We start from the raw sequence: 17,271 nt of genomic DNA on the forward strand, positions 1-17,271 counted from the left end.
GATTGAAATGTTTGACTATGAGTTGAATAATTTATGTTGATAAATTCTTGTGTTTTAAGAAATTGTGTAAATTTATTCCACGTGTGTGCAGAGTTTTTCTGTTCAGTAATGCCAGGGCTTGGCTCAACCCTTTCTCTATTGTCATAATACCACCGCCTTTTGGGGTGGTATTCACTGGAATAGACTTAACAGACCGAATTATTATTCGATAAATTATTAAAAAATTTAATCAAAATAATAATACACTCATGAACTGCAATACCTCTAGGACACTCCAACTGGGACAGATGGAACCACAGTAGAGATGTTTGGTCAAAATGCACAAAAACCCAAACTGTCAAATAATACAAACCAAATACAAACTGTCAAGCACGGTGGTGGAGGGTTGATGATTTGGGCTTGTTTTGCAGCAACTGAGTCAACCATGAAGTCCTCAGTGTGAGAGTTCATAAGCACAACACTCAACACTTAGCCCAATCAAGCAATATTTTTAAAGTGCTGTGGGCCAAAACTGCTCCACAACAATGTGAGAGACCTATAAGGTCAGAGAGAAAGCAACTAATGGGGGTTATTGCAGCTAAAAGGTGGCTCTACAATCTATTGAATCACGGGGTATACTACACTTTTTTACACAGTTTTTCAAATTGGGCATTATTTTGCTTTAATAAATGACAGTGTTGAGTGTTTTTGTACACTGGAGATTAGATTAAAATACTTTAAGAACCTGACCAAGTTATTCTTTTTATGTCCCGATACATAAATCTTCTTGTTATTACTTTTATTATCTGATACAGGGTGGAAAAAGCAGCATAAACACTGCTTTATCTGCATTTCCATTCCTAATCATTTATCCATCCATGCAAGCATACAGCAGTATAATCAACACCTCACATGTGCGATCTTTACATGGTAATTCTGCTGACCCCTATCCTCCATCACACACACAACAAAACACAAACGCATTCCCACTCACTCATGTAATGTCTGCACTGTACGAACACCCACACACAGAATTGCTGCTGACACTTCAGTCCTCACATCTAATAAGTGCAAGAAGAATCCGCAGACACACTGCTCTGTTAGTACTTCCGCGGCGGGACTCTGCTGAATGCAGCAGGGAGTAGAGCTGGCAGCATTTCTGCACGCTGACCTTTCATCTTCCACCATCCTCCCTCATTTTCAACAAGCATCACTCCTGTGACGTGTGGGTGTAGCATTGTGTAGACATGCACCGCCTTTAGTTCACAGAATAAACACCTACATCCTTGCCGTGCCTCCTGGTGCATATCAATTGTGTGTCTATGAAGCTAGAAAAGGTCAAAATTCAGTGTGTCCTTTGACCTTTCAGTCTGGGAAATTAAATTACAGACATCTGACCGTTTATGGCAACTATAATAAAGAATAATCAGACTGGTCATGTATAGTAAGATTTTCCTAAACAGAGGCTTCTTTCTTCTGTCTCTTTAATCATGCATACGAAGAACGGCGCTGAGAATGTGTTCAAATAAAGTGACACTTTATGTCTCTAAATTTATAAGTTAATTGAAAATACATTGGAGCTGAAAAATCAATGATTATGGGCACAATATAGTCTCAGAAGTATATTTCATAGTGTCAAAAATAATAGACCCACTAGATAAAGTGCCAATAAAAGTGCGTTGTTCATGTAGTTCCTTCTTCTCGGCAAGCTGAGATAGAACCGGTTTTATTGTGCTCCACATGGTGCTTCGTAGAACTGGTTCCAGGCTTTAGCACGAGTTCAGCACTGAAACAAGTTTAGTCTCAGAAAGTGTGACTTTCTAGTTAAAGTTAAGCCACTCTGAAGTAAAATAACATAAAAAATCTGCTTTTAAACGAGGAAAATAAAGTCATCTTTTATCAGTATAGGAGGAGAAGTGAGTCTGGGGACAGAGATGACCATAAAAGAAGGTTGAGTTTGTGTCTGCAGAACCATTTTTTTATTGATTATGGTTTATTTGGATCATCATCTTGCTAAAAGACCCAATTACAACTCATTTTTTTCAGATGGCACCAGATTTTTATTTTAAGATCACGATGCCAAGCACTCTAATGAGGTTCCCAGGGAATTTAAAGAGCAAACGGGCCCAAAGCATCACACATCCTCCACCTAACATAACAGTGTGCTTGTCCAAATATTCATCCAACTGGAGAGTTTGTTGGAGGAAAACGTAGTCTCATCTGACCAAAGCACAGTTTTAATACATGGTGTGGTGGTAGGACAGAAAAATACATTGTCCTGACATGCCTCCCAAACAAACTCTTGGCATGTAAGTTGTGTTTAATGGTTGTCATGGAGACACAACTACCTTTCTATCCTCCTCACTGTGCATGGTGGTACCTTGGGTCCTCACCCAGTCCTACCAGTTGTTTGATACTGTTTATTTATTGCTCTGACTGTACATTGGAGCAGATTTAGGCCAGTAACTCTTTTTTTTGAAGCCACTTGCTGATTCATGTTCAATACACATGTGCCTTACATCAACAACATGCTCTCTTGTGCTTCCCATTTTGAAGAGCGAATGGGCCTTACATCAGAATAATTCCCCAGAGTAACTGGAAGTGATTCACATTTAAAAAAGGAAAACTATAAATTAAGAAACATTTTCTGTTACTTTTATTTTATAAGAAGTATCAGGGGTGCCAATAAATATGGCAAAAGTGGGTCTGTAAAAAAACATTATTTCTTAATGTGGAATTTCTTTCCCAAATTAATAAATTACCTCAAATTGGGTTTTTCTAAAGTTTTCATTGTGATATTTTGCTGCTGCACTAAAATATGAATTAATTTTAAGGCTTTGTGACATGTCTTTACCAGGGTAGCCTGGAGTGTAGGCCTGTGAGGTTGTTTGTGTTAAAAGTAACCAAACAGTACCTAAATAAAATCATGACTTTGGGAAATACTTCCATGTTTACCAATTAACAGGAAACCTGATCTGTTGACCTCAGTTAGATGCAAGTAGGGTTTTGGGTGACAACACGTCCATCTTTGGTATAAAACAAGGCTTATTACTGTATTATAGGTAGTTGATCACTGATAGGGTGATCTAAGAGAAGTCGAACAAAAGAAAACAGTACAATAGACCACAGCAGTGGATGGGAAGCTGAAAAATGGTTTTATTCCAGCAGCTTCCATATTCTTCTGTGGTCTGAAGTATTCTTTAACAGATCATATACTGAGTATATATATATACTGGATATAAATCTCGTAAAACTCGATGCACATGCATAAAATGGCTATGTTGAGCTTTGAGCTGCAGATAGAAAACAATAAAAGCCAGCTGCCTGAACCTGGATAACAACCAGTTATTAAAAATGGATGGTGGCTGTGTGAAAGCGGTTGATACCTGGTCCTGCAGCAGGCTGATGTTGGCTCTGTGGCTGACTGCCCACTGAACTGCTGCCATACAGAGACAGGATGGAGTCTTTAGATAACAGCTTCTTCTCCTCCACCTTTGTGGTGGTGGTGGTGGAGGAGGAGGAGGTGGGGGGTTGCCCTTGAGAAGGAGTTGCACTGGAACCTGACTGAAAAAAGAAGGTACAAAATAAAGATGTATACAATTTATAAAAATATAACAGGTAATTATATATATCAATGTCACATGTAAAGTTCAGTTAAAAAGAAAGTACACCCTGGATAATTAATATGCTTTAAAGTATCAGGACATATTAAAACGATCTGATCTATACCAGGTTGTTAGATAATTTAACTCTAATCTAATATAAATATGAAGGCATAATGGAAATGCTGCGTGTGAAAAACTAAGTACACCCAATGATTCAACAGCTTGTCGAACCACCTTTAGCAGCCGTAGATCTCCACAGTCATTTTCTGCCTGACTGTCAGCCTCTCAGATCATTTCAGAAGAATTCTGGTCCACTCACTAAATTCATGTTTTTATTCTTATTTTTTAGTTTTTAATGTATAGACCTGTGTTCTATACACTAAGTCCTGCCCAGGCTGTGACACAAGCCCACATCCTTAACCGTTGAAGGGTTTGTGCTGATATGCTATGTTTCATTTTCTTCCAGCTGTGCTTTGTGGTCAAACAGATGCAACTTTGCAAACCTAAGTTACGCTGCCATATTCTTCCAATCATTACAAAGTTAAACGTATTCAATTGTTTTCTAATACTCCTGTCCTGAACTTTAACATCAACTATAACTGAGATGGAGCTCTTAGATTTAGTTTTTGTTTTGCAATTTCTCCAAGCATTGCACTGTCTGACTTTGGAGTAATGGGACCCCCCCCCCCCCCCCCCCCTCTGGACACAGCAAGGGTGTACTTAATTTTTCTCATTCAATTTTTCCATTTTTAATTTATGTAGATTTCTATTTAGCTTTTTTTACACTTCAGGTTGAACTTAAATTAGCTTTAGCATCTGGTAAAAAACTGAAGGTGTACTTTTTTTTGTAATATGTGTCAACTTAGCTTTCCATACTTGGGGAGATCTGAATGTTTTCCTTATCTCTGCATGCTCTCAGCAGAGTTGTAAATATATTAATTAGCTAAATTTAACTTTTTCTGGATTAGGGCTGATCTCAGGTGAGCTCCGGAAATAACCGACACACGGCACAGTTTAACTGCATAAACCTGGGTTACAGGCAAGGAAGGACAGAAAAGACTAATGGACCAAGGAGAAAGAAACACCTGAATAAAGTGCAGCACAAAAATGAGAAAAGAGAGGAGAAGCCTTGTCACAGCTAAGTAAGATATATTATATTATTAGGCTGCTGCAAAGAGAGGCAGATATAAACTGAATCAAACACACATACAGTTACACACTCAAACATGTTCTAATTTATAAAATCACAAAAAAAAAGCGTACAGGCACATTAAGCCTAACCCCCAGCGCTGAAAGTATCCCAGGTGTGTTTGAGAAAGTTATAGGACGGGGATTGTAGGAGGTTGGAGGAGGCATCTGGGCCTTATGAGTAACACCAGGAGAGACAGGTTGATAAACAGCTGCTCCTGCAACACTCTCCCCGGTGAATAAATGCACTGAAATCAGTGTCACAAACACACTGCAAACATCCAAGAGTGCGTTGTCCTCCGCTGGTTAGCAGGCAGCGCTGCTCCCCTCTGTCTGTCCATCCAATGACAGGAGGAGGGAAGGAGATAAGAGGCGGTGGAAACGTACAGGGGAGGAAAAATAGAGACAGGAGGAAGACGTAATAAATGAGGGAAGTGTGGAGAGAAAAGATAAGTAAGAGGAAGCGATGAATGGTAGAGAAGAGGACAAGGATGAGCGAAGAGGAGCAAGAAGATGGAGTGTATGGACGGGCGTGGATGCTAAAACACACATGTGAGCACACACATGTTCTGAATTGTTTTGAATTTGCAACTTCTAGATGCTTCCCTTGTCTAAACATCTGAATCAAATTAATGGCTCGTAACCAGGCCTCTGCAGAGGGGAGTGACATTCAGCCATTTGATTCTGGTGTGTTGGAGAAGGGATGCATCTAAAGGTTGGCTGATTGTACCTCTCTAGGATTAAACCTAAAGCACTGCTACTTTAGGGTATTTCTGACTGCTTTCATGAGCTTGTTGTTAGTTCCAACATCAGGCCAAAGTGGCAGATTGGGATTGGACAATGCAAAATAGCAATAGGAACCCATTTCCATCAGGTGCTGGTATGGCCATCTGTGAGGAATCTTACGTCAGGAGACAGATACTAATAATTTTGGATAATCCTGCAAGTGCCTGATAGCACTTTTACTCCACTGATGATATTCTAGTTTCTAATCTAGAGGAGATAGCTACTTGCTGCTGGGAGTCTCAAATTATATCCAAAGTGGACCACTCCCTCTGACTGTTTTTTTATCATTTTAAATCTACTGTAATTTCAGACTATAATATGTTTTGCATCTTTCTCCTAAACAGCGATGTAAATGTCAAAGTGTACATTTGGAAAATAAAACGGTTCCAATTATTGACACCCTTATGTTACCTCATGAAGGTATGTAGAATCCTGCTCCTCTGAAAGCAGCTGTTTCAGACTAAACAAGTTCCAGCAGCCTTTCACTCCTTCCGCCATCTGTGACTGCCAGACACTCCAGGAGCATTAGCTGCTTCTGCAGTGAAAGAATGGCTGCACCATCAGAACATTCCTCACCAAAGCCAAGCAGGTGGCCCACAATGTAAGATGCACTGACACATCCTCCCAACCACGCTTCTAAAAGAGGCAAAACTCAAGCAGAGCACGTCACTTGAGCATCTTCGCTCATCTCCAACCTGCTCAGACCCGTTGACAGTAAAGAAAACGTATCCCCACACAAACATGCACTCTATCCACGTTGTGTGTGATGCCTTGCGGGGCTCCTAGCAGCACATTGTGTAATAGAAAACCTCTCCAACAAGGCTCCATTCTTCTCACCCTGTGTTTGTGCTGATGGGTGCAGGCGGAGCACTGAATTACTGCTCTGACAGCCTTTTCCTCACTGTCGCTATTCATAGACCTCTACAGCCAACACACACACAAACACACACCTATCTTTCTCTCCATGTTTTCCCATCATGGCTTGAAAATACTCATACACTCCCCTCTGATAGACCATCTGTGGCTTTAAAACCACGCTCTGTGTGTATCTGTGTGTGTGTCTGCTGCAGATTCTTTGCTAATTTATAAAAACAAAAGCAAAGCCCCGCTTTGGAGAAACCGAATTATGGCGTGCCAAAGAAGAACAGCGTAAAAAAAGAGACAAAAATAAATCCAAATAATTAAAACTTGAAGAAAGAGAAAAAAGAGACCACTGATCATCACCAGTTCAGCTTCTCTCTGCAACTTTCGTCTCTGCATTTTACTCCTGGCAGAATAGAGCGTGCAAAAAGGTCTCAGCGATCCTGTCTTTAGCAGGTGGTTCTGTTTCCTTTGTCGGGTTCTGAAGGTAAACTCTGCCTCCTCCATCATGTCACCTTCAGGGCTCTAGTCTGCAGCCAAAGCTGTGTAACAATGAAAATCGTCACTTTTCCAACGACTGGGGAAAAAAGACAAATTAAGATGCATCCCTTCAATATGAAATTATTAAATATAGCTATTCATATGAATATTATTATTATTATTATTATTATTAATGATGCATAAATATTTCAGAGCAGCCAGGTGCTGCAAATCAAGTGTGCTAGATTTATTGACTCAGCAACAGGAGTTTTTCAGGTTTTATGTTTTCTAGCTTGGAGCATGCATGTATGAATTAACACAAGGGCTGAGTAATATATCACATATTCATCGTTATTGTATGCAATATCAATATCAAGAACTGCTTGGCCGGCTAAATAAACAAGTAACACCCATTTGGACTCTCTGTGACACTAATATATCTTGTGTTTCTTAATATGGAAGAAATTGAGATGAAATAGATAGTAGAGATGAAAATTTGAATTAACTTTCTTTTCAGATAGACTACTGACTGTGTGGGGTAAATGTTTGCAATGAACCTAAAGCAGAAACACATTAAAACGGTGTGTCAAGGAATTGCTTATTTGTTGCAAGACATATGATCACTGCAGCATTCACCAACAATATCGCATGTTTAAAACCATGTAGAAATATGCATAAAAATGACAAAATCTTCCAATAAAATTATAAATGTTAAGATGGAGTGTACTTCAAATTGTATTTAGCATAAATACAATTTGTGTACAGTGTGTGTATGCATTTTTAACTCTGAGGTTTGAGAAAAAAATCACAAATTTAATTTATTTCTTTCAAACTCACTAACTAACTAAATAACAAAGTCAGGTTAGAAAGACATCAGCAGTATCCTTAGAGAAGCATTTGGTGCTAACCGTATTTGTGGAAAGGATTATAGGGTCATTTCAAATTATCTAAAATCAACTGTTATCCAAACTATTTCAAATCTAGAATTATACATGGAGAAAGATTATAAGAGATTGAAAACATCTGAAACAACAGCATGTCTCCCCGGACTGGACGTCCCAGCAAACTCGCCCCATGGTCAGGCCGTCCAATAAAAGCCAAGACTCTGAAGGCCTCGTTCAAAGTTAACATTCGTTATAGTACAATAAAAAAAAAAGGGTTGAAGCAGAAACCCTATTTTCTCAAACATGGCAGAACCACATAGATTGGGTAATTTGGATCTGAATGAACTGGCGAGACTTCTGGAAAGATCTCCTTTGGACCTCTAAGACCAAAGTAGACACATTTATGATTTGGGCTCCTGGTCACCTTGAAGTCATTGAGCCAAAAAGTGGGCCAAATTCCTTCACATCAATATGGGAGACCCATAAATCATACAGAAAACAAGAAAATAGAGTTATTTCTTCTTAATATACGGTATTAAATGATGTTGTAAACATCGTTTTCTTCAGGATTGTTTTCAGCTGTTAAACTACCACTTTTACAACAGCTCTAGAATTCAAAACAGGAAGAAACTGATGTTCTTGTTATCCATTAAGGCAGAGGAGCTGTCTTCAGCCCTTCATATCATTGCACATGAATGTTTTCCAACCCAAATCTCCTCATGATGAAACACAGGAACACTTCAGAAGCAGAGGGCTCTGCTAAGTGACATTTAGGACTCAGCCAGAGTCATGAAAGTTGATTTCTTTAACCCTGGCTGGAGTAGCATGATAAAACCCGTAACCTTGTACCTGTACCTGCATCAGCTGTTGGGTGCAATAAATTGGAGAACACTGGAGTAGGCAAAGCATGGCAAATAATCTTAAAACAGCTAGAACACCGCAAAAATAAAAATATAAAAAATAAAAATAATGCTCTGTTTTGGAATAGAGATTTTCCAAGTTATTCTAGAAGTCTTAACCGGATAGTTGGGATTTTTGGAAACAGGAGTCAGAGAAGTAGTCTTCGGCATGGCAGCACACAGGAGCCGTAGCAAAGTTAAGGCTAAAAAAAGAGGTTCTATTGCTGGAGTAACAAATAATTTTTGCTTACCATTATAGTCTTGTAAAAGAAACATCATAGATCCAGTCTGCAAGAAACGCAGTTTCTCCCGTTTTAGCCGACTATGCTCATTCCCATTTCTGTAACTTTGTGCTGATGGCTGCTGACATGTATTTAATCAGGTATTAAATGGGGAGTATGACCTGAGCCTGTATGCTAGTTTTTATCCTGTGTGGAGAAGAAAAAAATCCACAAAACCTTCAAACTTACCATGTATTTTCCTTTTGAATCATTGAAGTTGTTTGTTGTATAATCATTTTACACTAAAACAAATCTCTGTGATACGCTTTTCCCACAAATGCAGAAATTGAAAATAACACAAAGGAATTGAGCAGTAATTGACATGATAATGGGATTAAAGATGTGATAAAAGATAATTGTGACACAAAATAAGCATATGTTGATGTTACATTTTGCAAGTCTAAATTCGCCCAGAAATGACGTCAAAGGGGAAGTCTCTGGTTATTCATTGTGTAAGCATCAATGGTAAACTGTTCAGTTAGAAGCCAATATTTTATCAATGTTTGCTTTCCATAAATGTAATTGGATTTATCGTGAAAATTCAATGTCACAGACACCCCAAAATTAATAGCATTCATGGCAGAGACAAGAGGATGCAAACTTCCCCCAAGAAGGTTACATTAGGAGGCATCAAACATGTCCATAAAAAGAAGAGGATAATACATTTTTCTTGAAATGTCTGATCACTTCTGCTCCACCTGGTCACACAAACAAAAACATGTTCGTGAGTTTGTCTGTGAAAGAGAGGGAGCAGGAGGAGGACCGCAGAGGATAACACAAATCCGTCCCCGTCTACAAAACTGTAATCAGGTTTTTATAATTGACATGCACGCAGACGGCAAGGCGTTCCTTAGCCCCTGTTAATAGCTGCTGGAATCAGAGGGCTGCCAGGGCCCTCTTCCTTTAAATCCCCAGCTAATCAAACTGTATTGTTGTGATTAGCTGGGTGTGTGAAATGCTGCAGAGAATTATCCACCTGCTGACTCCAAAACTCAGCCCCCCCCCCCCCGTGTGCAAGCTTGTGTGTTAAAGCTGCGTCTTCTTGCTGCATGTGTACAAGAGGAATATGACTTGAAAGTCAAAATACCTGAGAAAACAAAGAATTAAGACGGCAATGACTGACGACTGGTTCAATTACCTCCAATGTGTTTTTCTCCCATCTGAGCAGAACCTATTAGTTTGTAAAAGTCATGGGTTACATACCAACAAACAGGGAAAGCTAACCTTCACACCGAGGCAGTGGCAATTACTAGCCCCTCCACACTGCGAGGCAACTCTGAGGTCTCTGCAAGAAATGTTGCAAGAAATGTCAGTAAAGTACACGTAACTGGAAAGGGCTCAGCAAGGAAAAAAATGAGGGAATTGATTTGTTAGAATGAAAAAGACTGACCTCTGTTTGTTTGACAATGCTTAATGCTATAAAGAAGAAACAATATTCACAGTATGACTATACGTTACTACAGTCAAGACGACTGTCTTCTTGTGTTAGCATTTATTACTTCTAAGAAAAGCGTACAAAATGTCCTCTCAGGCAGAAAACCGCAGTTCAGAAGGTAGCAGTTCTCTGGATTATCAAGGACTTTAAGGTGAGAAGTTCAGTTGCAGTGAAAAAGGTTTCAGAACATCCATGAGGGTCCAGTCATTTCTAACTTCTCCAGAGGAGGGTGCTATAAAACAATGTTGCTACTAGTGCAGAGCTTGCTGAGCAATGGCAGCAGGTGGGTGGGAGTGCATCTGCAGACACAGTGAGAAAAAGGGAAGCAAAAAAAACACTTCTTTGGAGATACATAGATGGACAACGGAGGACTGGAGCAAAATTGTTCACTGTGATAAAACCTTCTAATCTTCCAATTCTTCTGGGGAAGAAATGAGGGCTTCCAAGACTCCTGTGTGCTTACAACAGTGACACATCCTGAAACAATCCAGGAGGGAGGTTGCTTCTCATCCAAGGGACTGGGCTCCTTGGTGTAAACAAAGAGTGGGATCAAAACCTGCTCCGAGATAAACGATTTAGGAACAATCAGGTAATGTTCTGTAGACTTCTAATACATCAATCAGAAGATTAAAACTTTGCAACTATGGTCAGAAAACTCCTAATTTTCAAACCCCTTGAGTAATTCTAACCCTTAAAGTGTAAACTACAATAAAAGTCATGCATTTAACTTGTCACTAAATGTAAATTATTTTTCACTGCATTCGTTTTTCAGAACTAGTATCCATGATGCTGCATAAAGTCCTCCAACACATCCAAAGAACTAACGTCCAATCCAGATGCTCAACAGCACCATTCAACCAGTCCACAACGTTGCATATGAGATGCAATAACACACTGGTACTGTAAGAGTCCCTCTGACCAGACCGGACTTCCCAACAACAGCACCTTTGTGCTGCATTCAAGTACATCCTGTATCAAAACAACTGCAAAATGATTTAAGCCTTTTTTATTCTGAAAAGTTTTCAGAGTTTTCATAAAAAATCCCTAAACAACAATAATGACAATTTTCAAGTGGTTTTACTGTTGTATAATCCATCCATCCATCCATCCATTCATCCATCCATCCATCCATCCATCCATCCATCCATCCATCCATCCATCCATCCATCCATCCATCCATCCATCCATCCTTAAAGTTCAGTTCTATAGTGGCCACTTTTTCATTGTTTCCCTTGATTGAAGCGAATCCAAAATGGACTGTTATTTTTGTCACCGTCACACAGCTGTTTTAAGCCCATTTGTTTCATATTGTAAGTTTTATGTTAAAACAAATTTGGGTTTCATAGAAGGATGACCTTATGAGCAACTAGATACATGCTGTGACTGGTTTTGGTTCATGTCTGTCTCACCCAGCTCTTTACTGTTTGAGAAATCCACATGCTTCTTTGAAGGACATCGGTCAAATAAATTCAATGAAAAGGATTTTATGACCGTTCTCTTTGATGTTGATCCCCAGAGAGTGTGTGTCACCACGTACCAGAGACATGGCTGGTATGAATATGCTCGTGTGTGTGTGTGTTTGTCTCTGCAGACTCCCTTAGTTGCAGGCTGTCTGAGGTGATAAGCTGCTGATGAAAGTCTGTGTGTGTGTGTGTGTGTGTGTGTGTGTGTGTGTGTGTGTGTGTGTGTGTGTGTGTGTGTGTGTGTGTGTGTGTGTGTTATTTTAACCACCTGATCATGCTTTGTGTTGCTGGGGGGAAGAGGGTGGGAGACCATTGGTCCGAACAGATCCAATTCATTGCTGACGGGTGCCATTTGATCAGAGCCTTCCCCTTCTAAATCTGGAGCACCTAGAAGAAGAAGAACCAGGATTTAAATCTATGTTTTTGTTAACAAAAGAAGCATGTGCGTTCCAAAGCTACATGACGTCCAAGCAGACAGCTCAGAAAGAGGAATCCAAACACCTGGCAGAGTTAAAAAGAAAACTGATAAACGTTATTTGGGTTTAATCCCAACTACACTGGTTTTAGAGACTGTGGGAGGCCTCTGCACCAGGAATTATTTACTTATTACTTATTGTTCATTTCCAGCTGTTCATGAGCTTATTTCCGCATGGAGATTATCCATGACGACTTTAGCATTTGTTGCTGCGTACTGTTTTTCTTTGTCCCAGTTTGAGACAAAGCATCGCTCAGTCATTAGCAATAGGAAATTGTTGTGCATTAATTAAAAGGATTTTCTCAGGACACAGCCCGGAAATTAAAATTTTTAACTAACAATAAATTAATTTACGTTTGTTTTAGCCAATATGTGTCAATCTGCACAATATATCAAAGTGCATACACATTATGTGTTTATATTTCCCAGTAAGGCTGATGTTACCATATACCCAGTCTGATCTTGTAAGATGGTGGTTGCTGTGACTAGAACAAAGGAATGATTTACAAGGTGGTGGATCTGGTGGACCACGTATTGCATTTAAGACCTCGTCCTTTTAGAGCTAACAATACAGTTTGCTTCTGTTACCAGTATGGAGGATGTTTCCCTACTGGTGAAGTCTCACTTTGCTCATAAAGGGAAAAGAGAAGAATGTCCACTGTTTAAAAAAGAAAGCTAGTCAATTCTTCCTTGAGGAGAACTAACTCCTGTCGGGGAGGGGTCTTTTCCATTGAACATAAGAGCTTTTCAGGGAACTGATTGCTTACAATAACTTCTTGAATTGCAGGATTTGTCCTCACACATAGTGGACACTGGAGCAGGCCATTGCCTCAAGCACAGAGATGCGGGAAGGCCCACAACCCTTTTTCTCCATAGACTTCAATTAAGGTAAGAATGTACGGTGAGAAGCAGCACAATGCAGAGATTATGTAAAAATGTCTTTCAGAGCAAATCAGACTGCTCTGAAAGCAGAAATGTAAAAAGCACTAAATAATTAAGCTAATGGAAGTTCCTTTATGTTTCTTAATTCTGTTGTTTCTTTTTTTGCTTTAGCTTCTCAGACCCTAGCCATTTGAGGTGTTATGTATTTGGGAATAAAATGCATGTGCTAGAGTAGATGCTGTGGCAAAGTTTGAAGTTTTCACCATAAAGTAAAAACAAAAGATTTTGTCCCCACTACTATTTACTGTCTGCTGTGTGGACGGTACAATAAGGGTAGGCAGCGGAAAGATCATAAAAAAATCAAAAATGCCCTCAAACCTGCCTTTAATTATTCAAGCCCAAACAAATTAGCAAAATAGGTGCCTTAGTTTTCATAACCAAACAATCAAAACCCTCTTTAGGTTTTGGATCTAACACCCTTTTCCTTCAAAAAAATCTTTGTTTAAGTAAAATATTCCAAGCTCATATTATTGTTGAGCAGGTAAAAAATATGTTTTTGTGTGTTTTCAATCATATTTCTCTAGGTCCTCGAGTGTTTTTCACTTGCCAGTTTGGGCCATGTGACAAAAAGTTTGGACACCCCTGCGGTAATGTGTTGTGTGGTGGAATGGATTGTTGATGATATTTGCTAACAAACTGCCAACTCATACTGACTCAGGTGTCCAGTAGCTTTGTCAGCTCTATAAATGTTTGAGTTTATAGACGCTGCTGGCAATCTTCAGCCTCCAAACTGCCTCCAGCAGATCTCTGCACAGTGAACTCAAGCCCCTTCCTTATTGGAAGAAGCATCAGTTTCCTTGCACACGGATGGCCACAGGATCTTGAAAGAGCGTTGTAGGCATTTAGCTGCAGGACGCTGTCACATAAAGAACTTGGTCAGGAGGATGGCAGCTAAACTATTGGACTTAATTAAGCCCTGATTAAAAGAATAAGTAGTAAAAACTGCACTAGTGATAAAGACTTTACAGAGATCTAGCTGTAGGTGTCCTGAGACTGCAGTTAAACCAGACATAAATTCACCCTCACTCCTTTTCTACTAACACAAACTACAACTAGAGCATGAAATTTAGTTTTCACATTCTGCTGTGAAGGACTGAAGGAGCCCAGAAACGGGAGCAAAATCCCATCTGGTGACCAAAGTCTCTGGGTGGTGGCAGAGCCAAAAAGTCAGCGTTTAACCCACATATCCTGCAGATAAGATTCATCTTTTTGTTATGTCCCCAAATGAACATGTAGATACTAAAAACAGCAAAAAAGTATGAAAATAGAAAGTGCAAGCTCTGTAAAACATGCTTTGTTCAAACAGAAATTCTCTTGAGCATATGGGGACACAAGTGTATTCTTGTTTCCCCACTGACTGGTATTAAGAAGTCCAGACTGTGCCCAGGACACATTTATCACCTCAAGCTTCCAGCAGAAGCCGGTGCTGCTGACAGAAAACTGGCTGGGTGAGTAGATTTATGCTGAAGAAAGACAAATTATTATCCTTCTACTTGCATCCCCCAGCAGGAACTGAAATTCGTCAGGCTAGGTTATGGTCTTGCAGCCTTCAATAGTTCAGTGAGGGTGTGCCTGTGCCGACCGTAGCTCTAGATTTCTGTTCTCGGCTCTTTCTGTTCTGTAAAAGTGGTTCCCTGAATTATTGTTCCCTTCTTTTCTAAAGCTGCGGTCGGATTGTTTCCTATTTCTCCATGATTGCTGGTGTACTGGTATGGGTCTACCATAAATCTATCATTATGTTAGAAAATTAGGTGCATTTCACCAGGGGTCAGTCACATTTTTAAAGTATGTGTGTGGCTTTTGTGTGGCAGATGAAAGGTATATAATTCACAGTTACAATGCACCTGGAAGGGGCACACTATTTCTGCTATGGCATTAGTCTCTTCAAATACATTTTTATACTTAATGATTCCCTGGAAATCTGCAGATGAAAAGTACAAAAGATGAAAGTACAAAAAATAATTTCTGTGAGTGCCCTGAAGTGATCAAATAAATATTAGCGGAAATAAATCAGAAAGTAGGTCAGGCTAACATGACCTGGAGTCATTCCAATCATTTGGAAGTACAGTAAGTGGTACTTCCTGTACCTCAGAGCAGACAGAGCCTCTGCATAGCGGACCATCAGATTAAGCAATGTTATCATTGGATAAATGCTGTGTCATTTGTGTAGAACTTGTTAAATAGCTTTTTAACCCTAATTTTGAATCAGCCAATCATGTGGCAGCTACTCAATGCTCTTAGACACCTTTGATCGTGGCACGGTTTTTATTGGATTTGAATGCATGAACATCTCTAGGCTTTAGAGAAAATGGCCTAAAAAAGAAGTGAGTGGATAAAAATAGCTTGTCGATGTCAGGGTGAGCAGAGTGCTAGGAGATGGCAGAAAGGCAACAGTGGCTCAAATAACCAGCCGTTACCACTGAGGCACGAGGAATACCATTTCTGGACAAACAAGTTGAACCTAGAAGCAGACTAGCTACAGGAGAAGAAGGCCACACTAGGTGCCACTTCTGTCAACTAAGAGCAGGAGACTGAGGCCATAATTCACACTGGCTCAGCAAAGTTTGACAATAATAGATTAAAAAAAAATTTCTGGTCTAATGAGTCTTGATTTCAGCTACAACATTCAAATGGTAGCTGAAATGGCTTGAATCTACTTCGGGATTCACATAATGAAGGTGCCACCAACAAATCTGCAGCAGCTGTGTGATGGCATCTTGTAAATATGCACCAGAATATTCAAGGAGTGTTTCTGACACCTTGTTGAATCTATGTCATGAAGAATTAAGACGGTTTTAAAGGGGAAAAAAGGGCTTAATCGGGGAATAACAAGGTTGCGTCTCAACATCGTGCTGGAGAAGTTTCGGCATGTTCAAAACACCCATGACAGCCTAGCTTAGCCAAATTGTGTTTGCTACAGAGTCATATTTGTAGGCAGGTAATGTTGCAGTGTTATTAACTTTAAGCAGTGTGTCTTCCTGCACCATTGAAATGCAAGGCGGATACACAATAGTGGAACGGGGATATTAAGAACTGTTATGGACTATGGAGACTGGGTTGTTTAAAGGTCAGCGGTTTCAGTCAGTTATTACTAAAACATACTGAAAAACATGCTAATTTTTCTTTTACAGTAATCCCAGTACCCCTGACCTTAATATAGAAAAGGGGTCACACTGCTGCTGCTACATGATAGGTTGACTGCATTAAAATCCATGCATATTTCTGTGATAAAGTCTTTGAGGAGTTCCTTTTTATAAAAAGGTACAGCTTGTCATGAAATGCTCTAAATTTCATCTGTAGTAATTCGATTTGAACATTCAACCCTTCTGATGTTTAACGTTACTCCAGCTTCATCACTCTGGTTATATTCCCCAGAGAAATTTGAGAAGATTCATGGAAAACAACAACTAGAAGAAAATCCGAGTAAGAATGCTCCTCAGGGTAAATTTGGGCCCTGTATACATTTTCATGGCTGCACTGCTGCAAACCAGATTTAACTGCACCATCTGATACTCAAAGCAACCCAATCCAAGAGAGAGCAAGGTTTACTGACAACAAAGGAGTAGCATTACCTGAGAAATGGAGCAACAGAGGGATTGATGGAAGAGATGCTGAAGGCACACTGCCATGTATTTGACTTATTGATTATGTGTGAAATCTCATCCACCTGGTGTGGCTGGAAGAGGTGTAGGGTTGGTTATTTATAGAAATCTCTCTCCTCCATGCTGGGGTTGGGAATTTTTGATCAATGCTATGTCCACGGGGTTCTCTCCTCTGTCAGCGCCTCATCCGCTCCAACACAATGCAGCTCCGTAAAGGAGAACAACTGCATGTTAGAAATTCATGAAGAAGAAACCTTGAAGCAACCCTGTCTGTTTTCTCTGCACAGATGCTGTTCAGATTTAGATCAACTAGCATGGAGCACAATGCTGCAGTGGGTTACTGGCCAACACACACACACTCACACTGCAGCCAAAATGTTACAGGTTTGAA

The 17,271-nt window shown here is 39.8% G+C and overlaps 1 protein-coding gene across 4 annotated transcripts in view; it reads right to left on the bottom strand.

The window, feature by feature from the left end:
* The window catches only part of smap1 (small ArfGAP 1), a 92,933-nt gene that overhangs the window by 10,596 nt on the left and 65,066 nt on the right, over nucleotides 1-17,271 (bottom strand). For all 4 annotated transcript variants that reach the window (XM_047351536.1, XM_047351534.1, XM_047351535.1 and 1 more), the window contains exons 8-9: nucleotides 12,130-12,248; nucleotides 3,366-3,543 (exon numbers count right to left, since the gene is read on the bottom strand). In XM_047351536.1, coding sequence (XP_047207492.1) covers nucleotides 3,366-3,543; nucleotides 12,130-12,248 — 297 coding nt within the window. The remainder of the gene's footprint in view (nucleotides 1-3,365; nucleotides 3,544-12,129; nucleotides 12,249-17,271) is intronic.

The sequence above is a fragment of the Girardinichthys multiradiatus genome, chromosome 22, assembly GCF_021462225.1.
Source record: "Girardinichthys multiradiatus isolate DD_20200921_A chromosome 22, DD_fGirMul_XY1, whole genome shotgun sequence".
NCBI classification, from domain to species: Eukaryota; Metazoa; Chordata; class Actinopteri; order Cyprinodontiformes; family Goodeidae; genus Girardinichthys; species Girardinichthys multiradiatus.